Source organism: Natator depressus, chromosome 8, assembly GCF_965152275.1.
Source record: "Natator depressus isolate rNatDep1 chromosome 8, rNatDep2.hap1, whole genome shotgun sequence".
Lineage (NCBI taxonomy): Eukaryota > Metazoa > Chordata > Testudines > Cheloniidae > Natator > Natator depressus.
The window spans coordinates 95,910,802-95,934,792 of NC_134241.1; the positions used below are offsets into that span (position 1 = coordinate 95,910,802).

The 23,991-nt window shown below is 40.6% G+C and overlaps 1 protein-coding gene across 7 annotated transcripts in view; it reads left to right on the plus strand.

The window, feature by feature from the left end:
* Positions 1-23,991, plus strand: part of TUT4 (terminal uridylyl transferase 4) — a 72,960-nt gene that overhangs the window by 24,097 nt on the left and 24,872 nt on the right. For all 7 annotated transcript variants that reach the window (XM_074961732.1, XM_074961733.1, XM_074961728.1 and 4 more), the window contains 8 exons: positions 4,834-4,885; positions 9,913-9,982; positions 11,357-11,483; positions 14,406-14,525; positions 16,231-16,449; positions 16,585-16,759; positions 19,256-20,007; positions 22,386-22,536. In XM_074961732.1, the coding sequence (XP_074817833.1) occupies positions 4,834-4,885; positions 9,913-9,982; positions 11,357-11,483; positions 14,406-14,525; positions 16,231-16,449; positions 16,585-16,759; positions 19,256-20,007; positions 22,386-22,536 (1,666 nt within the window). The remainder of the gene's footprint in view (positions 1-4,833; positions 4,886-9,912; positions 9,983-11,356; positions 11,484-14,405; positions 14,526-16,230; positions 16,450-16,584; positions 16,760-19,255; positions 20,008-22,385; positions 22,537-23,991) is intronic.

Genomic DNA, 23,991 nt, shown 5'->3' on the forward strand with positions numbered 1-23,991 from the left:
CTGTAGTGCAATCCCTTTATCGTGAAAGTGCAACTTACAAATGTAGATTTTTTTTTTTTGTTACAACTGCACTCAAAAACAAAACAATGTAAAACTTTAGAGCCTACAAGTCCACTCAGTCCTACTTCTTGTTCAGCTAAGACAAACAAGCTTGTTTACATTTACAGGAGCTAATGCTGCCCACTTCTTATTTACAGTGTCACCTGAAAGTTAGAACAGACGTTCTCATGGCACCTTTGTAGCCAGCATTGCAACGTATTTATGCGCCAGATATGGTAAACATTTGTAAACATGGTACACATTCATGCTTCCGCCACCATGCCAGAGGACATGCTTCCATGCTGATGGCACTCGTTAAAAAAAATAGTGCTTTAACTAAATTTGTGACTGAACTCACTGGGGGAGAATTGTATGTCTCCTGCTCTATTTTACCCACATTCTGCCATGTATTTCATGTTATAGCAGTCTTGGATGATGACCCAGCACATGTTGTTCTTTTTAAGAACACTTTCACTGCAGATTTCACAAAACACAAGGAAGGTACCAATGTGAGATTTCTAAAGATAGCTACAGCACTCAACCCAAGGTTTAAAACTCTGAAGTGCCTTCCAAAATCTGAGAGGGAGGAGGTGTGGAGCAAGCTTTCAGAAGTCTTAAAAGAGCAATACTCCGAAGTGGAAACTGCAGATCCCAAACCATTTGTCAAGGCTGATTCCCCATTCTGGCATTTTGAGTGCAGAAGGTGGGGGCCTGCAAGGATTCTAAAAATTAATACTGGCCACTCCAGGCTTGTATTAAACTCCCAAGGTTACAGCTTTTCTCTGACCTTGGATGGGTAGATGCTGCCACCACCCAAGTGCAAAACCCCTTTGAGGACCTAGGAAGGTGCACTTGGGAATTCCTTTCTGTTAGGGTACCCTCAAGCCCCTTCACCCACCCACCCCCCTCTGGAGAAGAGCTGAGAAAGAAAACAAAGGAAATGAGCTGTTGCCACCAGCTAGTTAAACAACATGCACAAACCTCTTAGGACACACAAACCCAATCCTGTTCTTAAAAAAGGTAAATTTCATTAAAAACAAAAAGAAAGAAAATACATCTGGACACTCAGGCTATTGCTAGATTTAAAAAACGAACACAAGGATTAATCATCAAGAATAACTTTCTTGAGGTCCAACTTAAAGGTTACAAGCGAAACAAAATCATTTGGGGTTAGCACAGAGGAGTCTACAAGAAATAAAGAAATAAAAAGAGAGAAACCTAATCGCGTCTTTCTAGACATTTCCTGATCTACTTACATATCTGGGATTTCAAATGAGTAGTTTCTAGGTATGATACTGATGATTTTTCATACCTGGCCCATACAGCATAACTGCAGCCTTGTCTGCTTCTCCCTGAGAACAGACAGACAGACAAAAGGGGAGTCTTGTTTCAATTTTTAGAAGTTCTGTCTTCCCATTGGCTCTTTTGGCCAGGTGCCCACTCACTTCCTTTTACCTATGCATTGCAGTGAGACTTTTAACCCTTTACAGGTAAAGCAAGTAGAGAACAGCTGCTAAGAGGGATTTTATAGCTAACTGGCTGACTGGGTCCATAAAAGGGAGCTGCCCCCTCCCCTCCGCCCCCCGCCTTTCATTTATCACACCACCAAAAAAGAAAATCAGCCTTCTGTTGGTGGCATCTGACTCAGATGATGAAAATGAACATGCATCGGTCTGCACTGCTTTGGATCGTTATTGAGCAGAACCCGTTATCAGCATGGACACAAGTCTTTTGAAATGGTGGTTGAAGCATGAGGGGACATATGAATCTTTAGCACATCTGGCACGTAAATATCTTGTGACATCGGCTACAACAGTGCCATGCAAACACCTGTTCTCACTTTCAGGTGACATTGTAAACAAGAAGTGGGCAGCTTTATCTCCTGCAAATGTAAACAAACTTGTTTGTCTGAACAATTGGCTGAACAAGAAGTAGGATTCAGTGGACTTGTACCCTCTAAAGTTTTATATTGTTTTATTTTTGAATGAAGATTTTTTTTTGCACATAATTTTACATTTGTAAGTTCAGCTTTCTTGATAAAGAGATTGCACTACAGTACTTATATTAGGTGAATTGAAAAATACTATTTCTTTTGTTTTTACAGTGCAAATATTTGTAATAAAATAAATATAAAGTGAGCACTGGAACTTTGTATTGTATGCTGTAATTGAAATCAATATATATGAAAATGTAGAAAACAGCCAAAATCTTTAAATATATGGTATTCTGTTATTGTTTAGAGCATGATTAATTTTTTTAATCGCTTGACAGCCCTAAGTCAAATTGACAAAAGTTTTATCATTTTGCATCATTTCAAGAAAATTACATCTATGTGGTAGCTTTAATTTCAGTTTTTTGCAGCTTTATGTGGGCTACTTGCCGTTTCGTTTTCTATTCTGTTGAATCTGTTTCTAAGCATTAGAGATTAAATGCAAATAGTTTACCCCAAATAAGTTGTGTATCTTTATGTGCAGGATGCCCAAATAGTAAGTGTTGAAAAGTCACTAAACACTCAAACTTGATGGAAAGTTGTATTAAAATTGCCATAATATTTCCTTTGATAGTCTACTCAGCTCCTTGTTGCTGTCACATCTCAGATATCACAAATACCAAAAACTCCTCCAGAATAATGGAGCTGTCCCTTAGGAGGCTAAGGTTATTGGTGCATTTTTATAATACATGGGGTGATCATCTTTAACTTAATACAAAAGTAATGTAAGAAACAAAACATATAATTAAAACAAACAAACAAACAAAAGCCAACACCCTCAAAACATACTCAAAAACCTTACTACCGTGGGCCCTTTTGGGCTGACTGTGTTGTTCCAGTGAAGTTCATGACATCTGTGTTGGTACTTTGGGGTGCAGTATTGCATTCTGAGGTGTTTCAGCAATTAGGATCAGCTGGAGCTACACTGGGATACCTTTTAAAGCAAATATATGCTCAGTACCCCATGTCTGTTGTTGGTTGGGTCTCTGAGCACATAAAAATAATTTTTAACTCATTTTTGTTAAAATTATTTCCAGTTCACCTTTAAAATATTGTTTTGAAAAGTATATTAGGTTTCTGGAAAATAAGATTTTTTTCCATGTATAAAAATGTGTTACTTTAACAAAATTCATTAAGTAAACCAAAGTTCATGATACATATTTATTTGATGAGCTCAAGAGCTACTCCTGAGGGCATTCTGCGCCAAAAAAATAAAAAATTCTGTGCCAAAAAATTAAAATTCTGCACATATTTTAAAATTCTGCAAAATATTGCAAATATTGTTTGTCAAATAAATGTAGAGGCTCCAGCATGGCATTGTGGAGCACAGGCTACTGGCTGCACAGAGGTGGGAGATCACTGTGCAGCTTTCCCCCCTCTTCCCTTTCCCCCCCCTTCCTCAGACATGGTCTCAGGGGTGAGGCTGCACCCAACCCTGACAGTGCTAGGTCTGGACTTGCCCCAGAAACACCCCAGGGCACTGTCCCTCCATGCCAGGTGCACCAGGTGTGGGAGGCAGGCTCAGCAAGGCAGGATCCAAATATGGAGGGGCTTAGTGTGTGTGGGAATCCAGGTGTGAGTTGAGAGGGCTCTGTGTGGGGCAGTCTGGGTGCAGGCGGCTCAATGGGGGATTTGGGTGCGGAGGGGCTCTGGATGCACAGGGGCTTGGGGGTTTCTGGGTGCAGTAGTAATGGAACTCTGCAGGGGGGTCCAGGTGAAGGTGGTTGGGGCTCAGCGTTTGGGGGGGGGGTCGGTCTGGATGTGCGGGACAGAGCTCGGCAGGGGGGTCTGGGTGTGGGTGTCTCAGTGGGGAGGTCCAGATGCTTGATGAGTGGGGATCAGTGGAGTGGGGATCCAGGTGCAACTGGTTGGGGGGCTCGGTGGGATGGGGATCTGGGTGTGGGTGGCTCGTCGGGAGTGGGGCTCATTGGGGAGGGTATGGGTATAAGGGGGTCTGGATGCAAGGGGGTTGGGTGGATGGGGTAGCAGCTCCCTGCAGAGGGATCTCTCCCCCTGCAGCTGAGGAGGGATGAGTGCAAGAAGCAGGGGGTGGGATGAGGAAGGGGGAGTTTGCATAGCTTCCTGCACCTGGCAGAGAAATCTGGAGGTGGATTTGACCCGGCCCTGTGCAGGGGAAGAGTAAGTCCTGTCCTCCCCAGTCCAGCCCAGACTAGCCGCTGAGCTCGGTGCAGGGTAGGAGCCACCAGCTGGGTTTTCCCCAGTCCTGCTTCCTGCCCCACAGTTATTTACCTCTCTGCTGGCTGCCCTGGGCCCCTGAAACATACGCTGGGGAGGGTTGCATGGCTGCTCTTGTGTCTTTTCTTTGCTTCCCCGTCAGAAAGTCATTTTTCTATGGGGAAGCAAAGAAATCTTTGGGGGATATAAAGTCTGTGCATGCGCAGTGGCGCAGAATTCTCCCAGGAGTAAAGATCCAACACTCGCAGCTGAACATATGCCATATCAGAGGATTCATATTTCAACGTAGGTACTTAAGGATTCAAATTATTTTTTAATGTATAGATTGAGCAGATGGGTTTACCAGAAGAGTTCATAGAATATAACTTGAAAGTGAAAGATGTCTGAATTATTTATTAGTGCCCATTTTCGTGGAGTAGATGAATATATTTAACATTTTTCATAAATATCAGTAGATGAATACAATGAATTATTGTAGGAAAATTGACAATAAACATTATGTATTTAAATTGTACACCTTAAATGGCGTTAAACTAATTATAAAATTCAGTAACTCAGTTTCTGAATAAAATAACCCTGTCCTAATTTTGTTCGGTCCTCATTTTTAGATGAGTCACCCGGATGTTCTGATACAGGTGCTTGACATTTTAAAAACCTGTGGTGAGTTAACTTCTTTATCTGTAATTAACGCTTTGCTTATTTAATTGCTTTTTGTACTAACGTTGCTGGGAAAAATACAACAAAAAGCACACAGAATATTTGAATTACAAAAAGGATAGAGATTTTATGTTTTACTGTAGCCTTTTTCAATCAGTTTAATGCTAGTGAATGGTGCTAGACTGACACTGACTGCTTCTTGGAGCCAGCTACTTCTGGAAACCACAAGGGAAGAGGCAATTCTCAGTTTAGTTCTATGTGGAGCACAGGATCGGTCCAAGAGGTGAATATAGCTGAACTGATTAGTAATAGTGACTATAATGTAATTAAATTTAACATCTTTGTGGAGGGAAAATACCAAAGAAGCCCTAGACAATAGCTTTTAACTTCAAGAAGGAAATTACAAGAAAAGTCACAAGGGTGAAATGCCTGCAAGCCACGTAGAAACTTTTAAAAAACACCATAAAAGAGGCTCAAATTAAATGTATACTCCAAATAAAATAATAAGAGGACCAAAAAATGCCACAAAGGCTAGACAACAGAGTAAAAGAGGCAGTTAAAGGAAAAAAGGCATGCCTTAAAAATTGTAAGTTGCGTCACACTGAGGAGAATAGAAAGGAGCATAAACTCTGGTAAGTCAAGTATTGAAGTGTAATTAGGCAGGCCAAAAATAAATTGAAGAACAACTAGCAAAAGACACACAAACTAACAGCAAAACATTTTTTAAGTACATCAGAAGTAGGAAGCCTGCGAAACAATCAGTGGAGCCACTGGATAATTGAGGTGCTAATGGAGCACTAAAGGAAGACTAGGCCATTGTGGAGAAACTAAATGAATTCTTTACATCAGTCTTCATTGTAGAGGATGTGAGGGAAATTCCCACACCTGAGCCATTCTTTTTAGGTGACAAATTTGAAGGACTGTCCTGGATTGGGGTGTCAGTAGAGGAGGTTTTGGAACAAATTAGTGAACAGTAATAAGTCATCAGGACCAGATAGTATTCACCCAAGAGTTCTGAAGGAACTCAAATATAAAGTTGCAGGACTACTATTTGTGGTATGTAACCTGTCATTTAAATCAGCTTCTGTACCAGATGATTGGAGGATAGCTAATATGCCACATTTTTTAAAAAGGCCCCAGAGGCGATCCTGGCAATTACAGGCCAGTAAGCATAACTTCAGTACCAAGCAAATTGATTGAAACTAGAGTAAAGAACAGAATAACCAGATACATAGATGAACACGATTTGTTGGAGAAGAGTCAGCATGGCTTTTGTAAAGGGAAATCATGCTTCACCAATCTATTAGAATTCTTTGACTGGGTCAACAAATATGTGAACAAGGGTGATCCAGTGAATATAGTGTACTTGGACTTTCAGAAAGCCTTTGACAAGGCCGTACACCAAACGCTCTTAAGCAAAGTAAGCAGTCATGGGATAAGATGAAGGGATCCTCTCCTGGATCAATAACTGGTTAAAAGATAGGAAACAAAGGGTAGAAATAAATGGTCAATTTTCAGAATTGAGAGAGGTAAATAGCAGGATCACCCAGGGGTCTGTACTGGGACCAGTGCTGTTCAGCATATTCACAAATGATCTGTAAAAAGGGGTAAGCAGTGAGGTGGCAAAATTTGGCGATGATACAAAATTACTCATGATAGTTATGTCCAAAGCAGACCGTGAACAGTTAAAAAGAGATCTCAGAAGAATCTCAGGTGGTTATGAGATTGTTATAGGCAGCCATGGTGTGGTTGATATGTCCACAAGATCAGTGGCCAGGATTGTCACAATGAGATGGGCCTCATGGCTCCAAGCACTGGGCAAGGTATCATGCAAAGTACAGGCTACTGTAGAGGACCTGTCCTTTGAGGGATTAGAGCTCTTCAGCCAGAGAACAGACTAAGGCCTACACTCCCTTAGTGACTTAAGGGCCACACTTGTGATCCCTGGGAATCTACACACTGGCTCTCTATAGAAGACTATGCAAGCACCAGCCCCAGCAAAGAGAGGACTGGTTCTTAAATCTGGAGTTGAGAGAAGCAACACAGAAAGAAGACCAGATGCTTCAGGGGATTCCCATCTTGCCCCTCCTTGGCAAGCCTCTTGGAGGTAGCAGCTTTAACAGGAGTGTTGAAGCATACCTAAAGACATTCAGAGCCTTCTCTCACTTTCAGGAACCCCCTTGCTGCTTTCCCTGGGACTATGTGGCCATCACAGCTTATAATGGGCATTAGTCATCATTGCCCAAAGCTACCCTTTACATTTCCATTCTTTACCCACCCTGCTCTCTTCCTCATACGTTTGCAGGGATCCTTCTCACAAGAGCCTGTTATAAATGGAAATGGCCTCATTGCTTTGTCTAGGAGGCATAGAAGAGATACTATACCCAATTTTTCCTTATCCCAAAGAAGAAAGGTGTTTTTTGTCCTATCCTAGCCCTGTGGAGACTGAATGTGTATATACACCACCTCAGATTCAGGATGGTAATGCTTGTCTGCATTTCTCAAGACTGATGAGTGTTTCTTGACATCTGGGATATGTACTTCCACGTAGCCATCCATCCATCTGACAGGCAATACCTAAGATTCATGGTAGGGCCCACTCATTACAAGTATGAGGTACTGCCATTTGGACTCTATGGAACCAAGAGTCTTTATGAAGTGCCTAGTGTTAGTAGCGGCACATCTCAGCAGGAAGGGCATTCATATCTACTCTTACCTGGACAATTGGCTGAAGCAGTGCAGATCCCAGGTTGAGATGGCAGCAAGCCTGGAATGGACACTTTGTTCTTGCAGTTGGGCCTCCTGGTAAACTTAAACAAAATCATGTTACTGTATTGCAGGCAATAGAGTGCAGAAGAGCCATAATTGACTCCGGGTTTCAGTATAGTCACTAGTGGTTGGGATAGAATCAAACCTGTCTATGATGGGTCAGACATGTCTGGGGTGCTAGGCCATATCTCAGTATGGATGTATGTGATGACACTCGCCAGACTTCATTTCTGCCCATTCCAAATCTGTCTCAGATTGGTTTGTTCCCTGGCAAAACACCAGATGTACGAGAAGATCATGGTTCTGTCTCACATCACAGAACTCAGATGGTAGAAGAAACCCACAAATGTGTGCAGTGGGTTCCCTCCCCTACAAGGACTCTAATCACAGATGTGTCAGGAACAGGCTTGGGGAGCCCACCCGGACCATCTTAAGATCCAAGGGGCTTGGTCCCTAGAAAATATGGTGCTTCACATCAATGCCCTGGAGCTCAGAGCCATCACACTAACCTGTATGCCCTTCCTACCTGTTTTCCAAAACTCCACAGTGCATATAGTGATGGACAACATGTCAACAATGCACTATATAAACAAGTAAGGTGGTTCACACTTGTTCCTCCTAGTACTAGAAACTATGAAGCTCTGGACACAGTGCCACCACCACGGGATAACCCCAATGGTTCTTCATCTCGTGGGAGTCAGCAACAACCTGGCAGTCAGTCTGTTATCACACATGAGCGTACATTGAGGAAATCCATCATAGAGCCGATATTCTTGCATTGGGGGAACCATCTGATAGGCCTGTTTGCCCCCAATGGCAATGCAAAGAGCCAGAACTTTTGTTCCAAAGGGGTTGTAAACCTGGGGTAGTTACTGGATGTCTTCCTTCTGCAAGGATCTCATGGTGTTCTGTATGCCTTTTCACCAATTTCCCCTCATCCCCAGGGTAACTTCCAAAATCACAAGACAAAGCCACGATTAGTCTAATAATCTGCACTAGCAAGTTTAGGCTGACAGAACTAATACACATGTCCATTCAGACACTGATCGAGCTCCCAGACTGCCCAAAAGTGATCTCACAGCACCACAGCCAGATACTCCACCCAGACCCGAAGTCACTGCAACTGTCAGTGTGGCTGTTGGCTGGCTGAGTACCATAGATAGAGACTGCTCCCTACAGGTCCAGGAAGTCCTAATAGAGAGCAGGAAAACATAAACAAGAAATATGGGCAGCTCAAAAAGTTCTGGACGTGATCCAGGCCTTAATACCAAAGACCCTCAACTACCTATCACACTTAAAACAGGCTGGCCTTTTGTTCAGTTCTGTTAAGGGCCATCTTGTAGCAATTTTGGCTTACGGTCTGCCTCTAAAGTCATGCTCCCTCCTCCCCCTACCCGCCCCCACCTGATGGTATCAAAGTTCCTCAAAGGGCTATTCCATACTTACTCACTGGTCAGAGAGTTAACCAGTTTAGATACACCTAGACATATTAGACTCATTTCAATAGTGCTTAAGCAGCCTGTGCTGCCTGTTCGAAGTATGTCCAATTTCCGGAATTTGTAGGGCAGCAATGTGGAGCTCAGTCTACACATTTCCAAGACACTGTTCTTTGGTAGAGGTTCCAACATTGGATGCTCATTTTCACAGGCCTGTTCTGGAATTATTGTTTAAGTAAGACTTCTCTGATCCACATCCTAGCAAACAGGTAACTGCTTGTTTGTCACTAAGAGTGGAATCCATGTGGACCATCACTCAAAGAAGAAAGAACGATTACTTACCTTACAGTAACTGTGGTTCTTAAAGATGTATTGTCCATTTGGATTCCATGCTCCAACCTCCTTTCCCGCTACTCTAGAGTCCTACTCCTTTGGGGTTCTGTATTGGCAAAGGAACTGAGGGATGTGTAGGCTTCCTTAGCCCTTTATGCCATTGGGTGAGGGGATAGGAGGATATTGAAGGTGCAGATGCAGCCCCAGCGGACATTGCTGGCAAAAAAGAATCTGATGCATGAGGAGCATGTGCACCAAGAATGTAGTCCATGTGAACAATACATTTCAAAGAACCATAGTTACTGTAACCTTTCCTCCTTACTGAATGTACTATAGTGGTGGTGAGAATCCAAAGTGATCAGAAAATATTTAGACATATGGCACCTGCAACTTAAATGTACTTAATTTGAATCTAGCAGCTAAAAGAAACAATTAGGGAGAACTATGCAAGACTTTTATAGCTAACATTTTTGTCTTCTCTTCCTTGTTTAGCTTTTTACTCAGATGTGGAGTCAGATTTCCATGCCAAAGTTCCTGTTGTCTTTTGCAGAGATGTTAAAAGGTGTGTTTAAGAGTTCAAAAGGATCCTTAACAATATATCAACATTTATTCTGCTTATTCATACTTCCTGGCAGCTGGTTGCTTGCACTCCCAGCAATAAATGTCAATGTAATATTCATGCTAACAGTAGAAAGGGTAGCCCAGAAAGAGAGGTTGGCTTCATCCTCTCACTTGAACTAGCTCTGATTCACCAAGGACACCAGTTGAGAGAATCTGGTCATGTCCCTTCTGGATGGAGTTAAATAAGGAAAAGGGAAAGTCATTCTCAGGGGATACTTAAAATTTATACCAACCATTTAATCTAAGGATCTCAAAGCATTTCACAAATTTAAGCCTCACTACCCACATGAGAGGCTGAAAAGGGGAGATGGGCAGATAACTTCATCAACTACTGAAATGCAGCCACCTCAATGAAATTTAGCTGCTGTTTAATGGTGTACAGCACCACTATATGACAGTTTAGGATAGGAAGTATTTGGTTGAACCCAGGAGAGTCCCTGGCTACTCTTTGGGGCAGGAACTATTGCTTCCTTTGTGTGTGGATGTTGCTGGCACATTATAGGTACCAACACAATGTAAATAATAATTTAGGGAGGCAGAATGAAGTTTCTTGAGAGAAGATTTAGCTGGTACATCCCAGCTCTTACATTAAAAAATAAACACATAGCATAGATCTTAAACGAGTGGGCTGGCTCTGGTTTTTATATTTAATCTGAAAAAGTCAAGGCCCTTTTACCGTTTGGTGTAAAAAAAAAAAAAAAAAAAAAAAAATCTGAGAGAGAAGATAAATCAAGATAATACAAAGAGAAACCAAAAAAGTGCACTTCAGAGATGATAATCAAGGCCCTAGTTTACCATATATTTTATATTTAAAGTACTAGCTTTTCCAAGTTTCCTTTGATTTGGCACTCCTCCCGCTCCTGCAGATTCACTTTCTCCACAAGGGCAACAAATACTAACCCATCTCAGTCAAATGTCCACTCTGTACCCAATATCATTTAATGTCAAGTGAACAATGGGGAAGGAAATAGGAGGAGGAGATAAGATACACAGGAAGTTTAAGTGACTTGCATAAGGTTACATAGTTAATCAGTGGCAGAGTTGAGCATAGGAAAAAAAATGATCTATGACATTTTTCATTGTTATACCTGGAAGGGATTTTTGTGAGTTCCAAATCCAACTCCTGCAGTAATGAAAATCTAACTCAGTTTGATAGGTATCAAGTTGCTTGCTAAAATGGTCACTTTCATTCATGAGGTGTGTTCTGGTATTTGCTTTCAGTATGCTGGGAGTGGCAATCTTTCAAACTTTGTCTGCTTACTTGTAGTTAAAATTATGAACTTAAACTGGTTTCTTATTTCTCTCTTAATGACAGTGGTTTAACTTGTAAAGTGAGTGCTAGAAATGATGTGGCCTGTCTTACAACTGACTTGCTGGCTGCACTTGGCAAACTGGAACCTGTCCTTGCTCCCTTGGTGTTGGCTTTCCGCTACTGGGCTAGAGTAAGTTAATACAAATAAAGACCGCTTAAACATGTCTGTTCTCCCCTTGAGGATTGCACATAAAATATAATACAGCAACGAATGTGTTATGGGAGTAAACTTCCTGTGACACAGACACCAGCATGTAATTTGTAATACAGTAGTATCAAAGTTTCTTATGAATTTTTTCTTTTTTTGCTAAATCAAAATGTACTATAGTCAAATGTAGCATCCATCTCTCCTGTAAACTGTGTCCCCAAGTTCTTCAGGATTTATATCCCACAATTACAGAAAGAAATGTTAGGATAGGGAGAGAGGAATGGAGAGGTATGGAAGGGTGAAAAATACTTTCTTCTGAGACTTAAGGCAGAGCCGTATTTGAGGCTGAGATGGAGAGCTGACAGGAGGAGCTGCAGAGGAGGAGGCACTCTTTCATCAACAGGGACAAGATTTTGTTGAAGGAAAAGAGGGACTAGAGAGGTGCAAGATGAGTAGAGGGAATACAAAGACAAGGTCCATGAAGTAGGCTACAGTAAGCTTAAGGAGGGTAGTTCTGAACTGGATTCTGAAATACAAGAAGTGTAACAGACTTAGCTGTATGTAAAAGGGTTATAAACCTTTGTGAGTTCTAGTGAACTGTCTCTGGAATGATTTATTAATATCATCAGAACCTGGAAGTAGGTTGCAGCTCTATGTGCATAGTCTTGTACATGGTTACGATAGATAGTTTTTTTAAAAAAACCCGATGACTCTGAATTCTCTTTTCTGTTCTGTATTGTGAGTTGAAGTGTATGCAGTGGCATGTAATGCAGAATATGTCCACTTTGTGTCTAGAGGCAAGTATATGCCGCCTTTTTGACATCTGTGGAGAGATGTTTTATATTAAATTGCTTGCGGACTCCCAGTGGTGCAACTAAGTTTAAGGAACTTGTGTTGCTAAAATTCCTAGCTAGATTCCTGAAAAAGTCTAACTTGTAAAAGTCATGAAATCTTCCCAGGTTGCAGTACACTAGTGACTCATGAAGAGTTTTCCAGTGGAACTTGGCCAAAGATCTACTGGGTAAGATTTTGTGCTCTGCCAGCACTGCACTCTTACAGCCCAGAGGGAGGAGAGAGCTAAGGTACCTTTAAGTCACTTTTGTACTCTCCTGATCCTGGGCTACTCTGGGGGCTAGATGGGGCCTGTCAAAGTTATGGATGATGTCCAAGGCTGCCCTATTGGCTGTGATACTGGCCAGAATCTCTGCAATGCTGCAGCCCTGCCCCATCCACACCCTTGGCATGCCCCCTACTCCAGGGCTTGCAAGGAGATTGCTGAATGGCTGTCTTATGGCTGTTGTCCACCGTGCCTGTGCAGGGGAATTCTCCCCTAGTCAGAACTGGGGCTTATAGGGCCCTGTACAAGGCATGACTTCTCCCCTGCTTGCAAAGACACACTGCCACACCCACAATCTCCTTTTATCAGTTTTATTATTCAAACTTAAACAATTCCTCACTCAACCTTCACATCTTGGGCACTCCCTGCCTCCCCTCTCAGCGGACTGTGGTAGTCCTGCTGCTCCTGCTTCCTGCGGCTTCCTGCCTCTTTCTCAGTTCTATTATCACAGCCAGTCCTCCTGTATTGGAGCAGCCTCTAACCATTTATAGCCCAGGTGCAGCCCCTACCCCCTTAATGTGCCCAACTAGGAGCACCTGCTGTGGCACAGGGGCTAGCCTCCCTCTGACATGCCCCCTTACACTTCTCTGGCCCTTTTATCTGATGTAAAGGGGCCAGAGAGGGGGTGAGGATCTCACCCTTCATTTATATTATACACACTTCTAAAATTGCCACTATATCATTGGCTCTATTCTGGCCTCCATAACATTATGAAGCAGACCAACTAGCAAACATTGGACGTCTTATCACCCACAGTACAGTTTCAACAGGTGCAGGGCTCTGCAGATCCTCATTCTAGGACTGGGAACTTTCCCAGAATTCCTCCCAAGAAAGCAAGCATCATTTGCCAAACCCACCACTCATCAAAATCAAGGCAGTTTTAAAAAATGAGCTCATGTCAGGCTGCCAGCAAAACAATTGTACAAGTTTTTGTCTCCATCTCCCACTGGGTCATCTAGAGATACCATTGTTCAGTATAAGAATTGAGCTGTATCAGCCGTATAAAGTATACTTCAGATGTCAAATCCTTTTATAGTTCAGGTTTGGGGTCACTATTAAGCAATACTTGACTTTAAATGACTTGACTTTATTGAAAAGTGCGTTCCATTATATAGTATTATTAATATTATTGATATTTTTGTGAAGAGGCTTTCATAAATCGATTAGTGCCATACAATACATAAGAACATAACATTACAAACTAGAAAAGAGAACTGTTTGAAGTCTGACTTTAAAAATACTGAAAAACCTCTTGAGCTCACATAGAAAAGCATCTTATCAGCATAGAGCCAGATATGAAGAATACCTGGCGATTGCACAGTAGCAGGTTCTCTTTACCAAAAACATAAATCCCTGGCAGAAGCATAAATGTGAGCCACAACTGCAGAGTTATAATAGAATCAATGAGTGTAATCATAAATAATAATAATAATAGTAAAGTTGAAGAACTTTACAAATGATTAGAGTTTACATTTTATCCTCTGGCCAATGTATATCTACTGTAACTTTCTGAATAATGCTGTAACATGGGAGTTGCAAGGTGTGGAAAAAAGTAGGTGAGGTGCTGTGTTCTGAATGGATTGTGAGTGAGAAGTAGATAACACAGAAAACATCTATATAAAAGTTTACCATTTCCTTAGATTTTGAGATGAAAGACTTTCTAGTTAGCTTTAGCATATATTCCATATTCCTTTTGAACTTTTCTAATGGCTCATTTATATTATGTATTATATAATTAAAATGCTAAAATCTTATCAGAAAACTATAGCTGTCTTATCTTTTTGTAGTTGTGCCATATTGACTGCCAGGCAGAAGGTGGGATTCCCTCATATTCTTTTGCCTTAATGGTGATATTTTTTCTTCAACAAAGAAAACCACCCATTTTACCATCCTATTTAGGCACTTGGGTAAGTTCTTTTTGACAATATAATAATCCTACTCTTGCAATATTTTTAAGGGGCAGTGCTACACGGTTATTTTACAGATCATAAAATGTGTCATACGAGATTGAATAGTCTAAATCGGGGATCTCAAACTCAAATCACAATGAGGGCCACATGAGGACTAGTACATTGGCCCGAGGGCCACATCATTGAAACCTTTTCATACGATACAAAAGTATAGTCAAAAATGAAAAAAATGAAGAGTAATATAGTATGCTATTAAAAGTCAATGTATTAACTTTTTAAAAACTGTAATGCGAAAAGTCAGTGCTAATTTTGACAGTCATTTCATTTTTGGCCACTTAGCTGGCAGCATTTTGCATCAACCAGAGCATCAATATTAGGTTTGATATCCTGAGATGAAACCAATCTCAGTGTTGCTTGCAAATGTTCATCAGTGAGCCTTGACCTTAACACAGATTTGTTAATCTTCATGGATTTGTTAATCTTCATGTTCACATATATATGTATTTCCAAACATTGCCATTACCCTTGCGGAAGCAGAGGGAGCTGTCATGGGGACTGATGGGCCAAGAGCCATTGGCCGTGAGCATGCGCAGAACCTCACAGATGGCAGCTGGCAGCACTTTTCAGCCTCAGGTCACAGCCCAGAACAGCAAGGGGCTGGGACGCAGGTTCTGAATCCCCCTCCTCCCTTGGGTCATCTCTCTGTTAGAACTTCTTTTGTGTGGAGCTGAGATGCCTTCTCCTCCTACTGAGACCAGTGGGATCTCAGGGTGCTTAGCACCTTTCAAAACAGGCTTTGATAGAACGTGCATTGCAACAAAGCCCTGAAGCCAAGGGGAATGACAGGTATGAGTCAAATCATGCCACAGATGCCCAAATAAACAACCCCCTCTCCCAGACTGCTCCAAGTTAATTCCCTCTCCTCTCTGCCCCCTGGGTCTTCCTGTGCATCCTGGCTACTGTGTATCTCTGCTAGACTGTAAGTTGTTTGAGGTCTTACCAAGCACATTGCTGGCACCTAATGAAAAGAGGGGTGTTACCGTAGCAACAAGAGGTATCTAGCAACACTTCAGTACAAGCCCCACCCCTGCGCCGCCTCTTCCCACCCCTTCCCCAAATCCCTGCCCCCGCCTCTTCCTTGCCTCCTTCCCTGAGCACGCTGCATCATCGCTCCTTCCCCCTCCCTCCTGGAAAGTCCTAAGTGCCGCCAAATAGCTCTTTGGTGACGGGAAGCGCTGGGAGGTGGGCGGAGGAGCAGGGATGCGGCGCTTTCTGGGGGGGATGGGTGAGGAGGGGAGGGCGGGGGGGAGGGGCAGAGAGGGGGAGTTGGTGCCTATGGCGGGCTGCAGGAAATAACTCTGCGGGCTGCGTGTTTGAGACCCCTGCTCCAAATAAAGACCTTAGCACATTTTTCTTTGTGTGGTTGACTTGTGCCTGTTGCTTCTGAGGAAAGTGAAAGACTCTCATAATACACGTGGACAATTGTGCAATTCTGTGCTTTGGGTCAGGGAGAAGGAATTTATTTTTTAACTCAGTTGACACACTGAGATGTGATTACCCTTTTGTTACCATGCATAACCAGCATTAGCAGTGTTGGTGAAATTATCTTTTTTAGGCCCTGAAATTGCCATTTCTGTGTTTTGGCCCAAGTATGGTATGTGACATACAATCTTGTTCTCAGAAATCCTTTAACTGTATTTAGATTGAAGGCTTTGATTTAAAGAGGGCAGATGACTACCCACTGAGAGGTATAGAAGAGGAGAAGTTTGTAAGATGGGAATACAAGCCACCAAATAATGGAGCGGGGAAAAACTCAAGTGGTGTAGACGGCAAAGCTAAAGCTGAACAGCAGAAAGGTGGTAAGAAGTCGTCAAGCTCAGAAACGGACAACCAAAGTAATGCAAAGGAGAAACATGGCAAAGTGAGTCATTGTTTATCTGAATGGAGACCACATCTGCTGTCTGATCTTTAAACTTTTTATTTAAAAAAAAAAAAACTTAGAAAAATACTGGAATTTTCATTTCTTACTGCAACTAAACATTCATGTTTGTTTCAGTCTCCCTTAGCATTTGAAAAACCCCACCAAATATCCCTGGGGCAACTGTGGTTAGAACTGTTGAAGTTTTACACACTGGAATTTGCTTTGGAGGAATATGTCATCAGTATACGGGTACAAGAACTCTTAACCAGAGAGAACAAAAACTGGCCTAAAAGGCGAATAGCCATTGAAGGTGTGGTAATGTTCTTTCTACCAAGTCTATAGGCATTATGCTTTATTCTTTGGATTTTACTTACCTAACATTTATTTCTAGTACTTGGACAAGAAATTGCATTGGATGCAAATGGAGAGGAAAGTACCAGTTTAGCTGGCAAATGTACAAAAGTTAATCAGGCTACTTGAGGATGTGTCATCTGCCCAGCACAGCAGTATGAGTACAATGACTCCTGAAATATGGATGGAGCACCATTTTCCCCCAGCCCTTTTCTCCTTCCATTCCGTCTCTGCAGTACTGTTCCTTTTCTCCTTGAACCATCTCCATCTATTTCATTCCCCATTATCTACACTTTTCTCCACCCATTCTTCCTTCCCATTTGTTCTGGGGTTGTGGGAACATTACCTCTGCAAGATCCCATACCACTGGGTCTTCTGGTTGCCTCTGATCATCAGTTTATTTCCCCTGCTTCTGACATATAGGCAGAGCAGAGAGGAGAGCACTGACTGGAGTGAATGGAACCAGCTCAGTGGAGTAAAAGCTCCCATGGGCCATATTCCCACACTGGGAAGCTGACTGTCAGCATAGTGGAATGATGAGTATGTCCTGGAAAATATATTAAAAACTAGATGTCTGACCATAAGTAATACATTTGGGAGCCTTGAGGCAGAATAAATTTGATGGTGATACCTTATGTGGTGATGGGAGAAAGAATAATTCCCTTTCTTTGCCTAAGTTTTATCCATTTCCATTTGGAAAACATTAATCTTTTATTATTTTTTTAATAAATAAACAGTATTGGTTCGGAAAGATCAGCAAATAACGTACCAGAACTCTGTTGTCAGTGGTGATAGAAAAGTGAGGAGGTGGGGAAAAAGGTTGGGAAAGAAGATAAGCTCAGTTTTTATAAGAGATGGAGATAGTGAGACAGCCAGGAGGGAGGTGTAGGAGAGATGGTTAGATACGAGAAACTGGACAAAAGGGGTGGAGGTTGAAAGTAGGAGGTAGATTGGTTAGTTATCAGCTTAGATATGGTCGTGCCTGAGATCTCATAAAGCACATAGAGGGAAAAGGAATGGACCAAGTAGAGAATCTTAAAGAATGCCAACAGAAAAGAGGAGAATGGGAGTCAGCAAAGGGATGCTGAGGAGGAATCCGCGAGGTATGAGGAGAACAGGAAGAGAACAGTGTTCGGGAAGGTAGAACAGTAATGAAATGTGTCAAAGGCAGGAGACAAAGTGAAATAGGATTTGAAAATATTTCCTCTGACATTGCTAAAAGGAGGTTTGTTAATGACCTTGGTGACGGAGGTGTTGGTAAGATGGATATCTGTATTGGACATGATCAAAGAAATGTTGGGGAGGGGAAGTTAAGTCTGTGTGAATAAACTTTGAGTTTTGGAGATGAGAATCCAACCTAATCATCATCCTGGAAACTGAAGTCCCTAAGGGTATGTATGTCTACACTGCAAAGAAAAACCTGCAGCACCGCGTCTCAAAGCTTAGGCTCTGACCAGAGCTGGAACATCTACATTGCTATTTTTAGCCCATCAGTGTGAGCCCTGTGAGTCCAAGGCAGTGACCTGGGCTTTGAGACTTGGTGCAGCATGTCTTTTATTGCAGTGTAGACATATCCTGAGATTAGAGTAAGGAACTGAATAGAGTCAAAGAGTGTCTGAACCATGAGAAAAAAGGGAAAGTGTGTCAAGATAATGATCAAATAGTGGTTATTCTAAGAGGGAGGGATTATATTCTTTTAACAATGTTTTCAGCTAAATTCCATTTGATGAATTTTTAGTACAGGAGTTGATGTAAGAGGAAGAAGCAACCCACCTTGATACTTAAGATCTGAGGTGGAATTATCAGTAATTGCAATTATGAAGGTCCTCTTTTGACTTGTAAACCACAAATTTGATCTGGAAGTTATAAGGAGAGACTAAATATGAAACTGTATGATATCATTTTAAATAGTCAGTTTCCTGACTGTTGCTTCACTTTTTTAAATAAATTATTTATCAAATTAAATCAATGAAAAAAAATCAAAGAAGGAGAAAATATTGGGCAGAGTTTCCCGAAGATTGATTGTAATGTCTGGATATTTATTTTACTTTGAAGTTTAGGAATCAGCCATAATGTGGGATTTTTTTAACAAAGCAGAAAGGGTACACAATTTTTCATTAATTAAATCAGACATTTACAGTAAATATATGGTGATTATACAGAAAAATCTAAAGACTCTCTTGGGATCCAGATCCTTAAATGGTAGTTAAGAACAATATATGTCTATGAGCTATTTATTCCATTATATCCTTCAGCCTTGTAATGAAAACAGTCAGGTACCAGGATGAAATGAAGAAGAGGATGTATAGCATGATAAATATAGTTCTGGACTATATTATAGGGTTCTGTAATTTGAAATACAAAATACTAATAATTTATGCATTTGAAATACATTATTGTGTAAGTATTACTTAATGTAAAGTAGTAAATTACTACTTGAATTGTCTTTTTCCAGATCCTTTTGCACTAAAGAGGAATGTTGCACGAAGCCTAAATAGCCAGATGGTGTTTGAGTACATCCTGGAGCGGTTCAGGACAGCGTATAAATATTTTGCATGTCCACAAACTAAAGATGGGATTAAATCCAAATCAGATACCAAGCAAAAAGAAAAGGAAAAAATTAACAGCAAGAAATCTGCAAAATCTGGAGAACCTGTAGCCAACTGTTGCCTTTCACAGGGAGAAAACATTTTAGAGAAACAGAACGCAGGAAATGGATGTAGTATACAAGAATATGAACTTAAATGTAATGAAATGGAATCTACATCCAGGAAATGTGTTTCTGAGAACACAGACAGTTTGTTAGTAAATAAAACAGATGCATTGGACTCCAATTATGATGAAGACAGAGAGGAAACAGTATCTCTTATTTCTAAAGAATGCTGTGAATTAAAGCAAAAATCACTCAAAGAGAAAGATGATCTAGAGCTTTCAGAAATTTGTCTAACTAAAGACAAGCTAAGTCACCATTGTAATTGCAGTGAACGTTGGTTCCATGACCCAAATTCTGTTAATGAATTTGTTGATGTTGAAAGTGGACAGAGTTCAGTAATGGAGTGTTCACAGAAGAATAAGTGCACTAGCACATCAGCTACCTCGCACAACTGCAAAGCAATGGTAGATGTTTGTAACCTTAAAGATGAAGATAAACTCTCCAGAGAAGAAATGCATTATGTGTTTGATAAATTCATTTTGACTTCTGGAAAGGTAAGATGCATTTTAAAGATATGTAAGTGATGGGGTTATTTCACTCCCATATCAATAAAAGATACAGTTGGGTGCAAAGTATCTCCTTTCACTACCTGTTAGAACTGTATTCCTGCTTCCAAACTGTTAGACTGCTAGGTGGGAGAATTGTTTAGTAGTTATTCCATTCTCTGTCATGGATTACTACTTTCCCTGTTTCAAACACTTGCTCCCTCAGCACAGATGAATGTATTGTTAGGGGGCTGAAATAAGTTAACATGTCAGGGTATCACCATGGTTTGAGAGGAGTTACAACATAGCTTTACCAGCACCTCGACCCATTTACATATGGTACAAAGAGATGTATAATTATCTTGGTTATATAATGTGATGTTCCTCACTGTCTCAGATTAGAGAAGTATAGGCTATTTTCTAACTTTCATTACTTTTCCACCGTTGGGAAGTGCAGTGCAGTTGCTCTCCATAGAAGAGAATGAAAGAAAGATGGATAGCCCATCTTTTTTGGGACCTGATTTTTTTTGTTTTTTTGTTTTTTATTTTTGTTCATTAGTAAGAAGGCAAATTATTATGTTGAATAAAACTTATTGATAGTAGTTTTATATCATTTTCCAGTTTTCAAAGGATTGTACAAACACTACTTAATTTGACCCTAGCTAAATGCACCAGACTAATGTTTAGCTACCACCCTAGATATAGCTATCCCCAAGGACTGGAAGGTTGGCTTTCCTCATATTCTCCTTCTCTAGGTGAAAGCAACTGATAAATTCCAATATGGAAAACTCCAGATTTTCAGTTTTAAAAAATGTAACTCCAAGAAAAGACTTGCCAGTGCAGTGATAAGAAGTATGCAGGCATCTTCCTGAATATTAGATGTTTTAGAGCAAATTGATATCACTCAGTTTGCACCCAGCCAAAAGTGACCAGAGCCAAAAAGGCCTTATCAAAAAATGATCAGTGACTCCAGCTTGATTACATCTCCTTTCTTTTGACTGCCACTGAAGGAATTAAATGGGAGTTCAGGGTACGTGCTGCTTCAATTCTGGCAGACTTTATAGGATTACTGCAATTTCTACAGTGTCTTTATTAATATATTTAGTAACTTGAACTATTGTTTCTAGTCATCATGTTTTTCAATATTTTAGAATTAGTGAATCTCATACCTACTTTTTATTCATTATTTGGAAGAGGAAAACAAGCTTTCCTGCTTTTTAACTCCCATTGCTTTCTTAACTTTGAATGAACTATTCATTGAACTGAATTAATTGAATAAACTGAAATGAGGAAAACATTTTCTCTGCACCTGTAGAAGAGGCAATTGCTATCAAAAACTAGTGCAGCATTTCGGCAAACTCTAGTTCCAGGTGCTTAGCCAGTAACTTCCATGAGTTCGCTGTTTTGACTTTTTTACAACTTGGTAGGAAACGTATTGCTTAATATTATTTTCTGTATTTAATTTAGATTATTTTAATCGATTGTAAAAAGTTTAGACCTTAACATAGGTTGTTAATTTCAAATTTAATTTTAACTAGTTTTTCCCCCTAAAAATAAACCTGTATTAAATGTAAATAAAAAAATCTGATTTAATTTTTTAAAATCATTTTTATTTAAATTAAATAAAAATATATTTAAATTTTGTTTTAAACATTGATTTTTATCCACTCCCACCTTTTCTTGACACTTAGACTGGAGAACAGTCTGATTGTAATTTCAGAGTGTCAGATAACATGTGGTATTAGAGACGATAATATAGCATGTTATGAAAGTGGAGTTTCTAAGGGCCTAGATCTGTTGTGAGTGATAGCTGTGTAATATAAACATATATTTCCTCATTTTGATTTTTAAAATGTTTTAGTTCATTTCAGACTTTTTTTGTAAAAGTCCAATTTATTAAAGGGACGCTGGTAGCAATCAGATTTCTGCCCAACAATCTTTTCGATTCTCCTTGACTTTTAGAATCAGGAGAGAATTATGGGGCAGAAGGTTGTAAAGAAGTACTACATGACTGGGCTTGTAACATTACATTTTTATCACCCTTAACAGATCAGTCGGTGGGTGGCTATCTAGGAGGTTAATTGTGCATATACTTGGTGGCAAATACAATTTTGGAGTGGGAAGGCTAGTTCCTTTCCTCCTCATGAAAAGCTCTTGTTTTCAGTAGGAGAGTGATTCCCTCCTCTTCGGCCCTCTCCTTTCCCTTTGTCCTCTGGCAGAATTCCTGAGCTCTGTAGTGCACTGCAAGAGCTAAAGGTGATTTGTCAAGGGGGGTGTTCTTTTATTGTTCTGTAGATAAACTCTGTTATTGCTCACTACAGTCCTATGGAAATAGTATGCATTTATTGAAATATTTTAAAATTTGTTTATTTTATTTCTTCTAATAGCCTCCAACTATAGTATGCAGCATCTGCAAACGTGATGGCCATTCCAAAAATGACTGCCCAGAGGATTTTAAGAAAATTGATCTAAAACCACTACCACCAATGACAAACAGATTTCGGGAAATACTTGATATAGTGTGTAAGAGATGCTTTGGTAAGTACAGTATTACTGTTGGACTAGTGTAGGACTTTTCACTTCATAGGCTGTAATTCATAATTTCTAAAAATTAAAGTCGTAGAGCCGAATTCTGTTCCCTTTAATGTGGTGGTTACTCCATTGACTTTAGTGGGAGGAAGTACAGTAATGTAGCTGAAACAGAATTTGGCCCATATTGTTTTGTCATACAGTTTGAGGTCAGTAGAGTTATGCTGGCAAAGAATTTGGCCCCAAAATAAGCAAGAATTTTCATCTTTAGTTATTATTGGTTTTGGAGAGAACAGGCAGCCAATGTGCCTGGAGTACTCCTGAGAGAATTCTGCACACCTTCAGAGGCATAGAATTCATATGGTCTACATATTTCCGTGCCCCCCACACAGAAAAATGCAAAAGATATATGCAGGGGGACACGCACCTCTTCCCTGGCAGCCCAGGCAGTGTGTCTGTTCCAGCGTGCCTGAAGCAGCCTCAGAAAGGCAAATCACTGTGGGGGTAGGGAGGCTGGGCATGCGTGCCTGTGGGGGAGACATTGATCACTGTCATGGGGCAAATAAAACATTTACCAAGCAGCCAATAAAATGTCAAGACAAGCAGAACCAAGCACTTCCCAAAGTACTCAGCCAGGTTCAGGACGATGATTAGCAAAACTGTACGACTTTTATGTGTAAAAGTCTGAGCAATTTAAAATGACATTCTACTTTTTTTTTTTATTGCTGTTTGGTGATCTGTAATTTTAATTTAAATGAAAATCCAGGATTATAACTGGAATGCAGGGTATTAGTTACCAAGCGTTTGTAATTTAACTTTCATGTGTTTAGGAAATGCTGATCGTTATTGTGACATTTTTCTATATTGTAATTTAAATAACTTACCAAAACAATTGAAACTGGTTTATATTGCATTATATATTATTATATATATTATATTTGATTATATTGCATTATTTTGACAAAATTTGCAGAATTTTTCACATTTTTAAATTTTTTGGGGCAGAATTTTTAATATTTTGATGCAGAATCCCCCCAGGAGTAATAGAGATTTGGTGCGGTAAGCAATGTGGCCGCAGACTTGGTCTAAGCTACCAAGTTATGTTGGTATAACTACGTTGCTCAGGTATAACTTCGTTACTCAGGGGTGTAGAAAATCCACACCCCTAAGTGATGCAGTTATACTGACCTAACCCCTGGTGTAGACAGCACTATGGCAACAGGAGGGCTTCTCCTGTCGATGTCGCTACTGCCTCTTGGGGAGTCAGAGTACCTATCGTGATGGGAGAGCTTCTCCCATCGGCATAGGTAGCATCTTCACTATGTGCTACAGCGGCACAGTTGCACTGGTGCAGCTGCAGCACTGTTACCGTAGACAAGCCCTCAGTATTAGCCAGATTGCACAGTTCTTACTCAGGCAAAGCTCTTATTGGCTCCCAAGAGTTTTGCCTGAGTAATGACAACA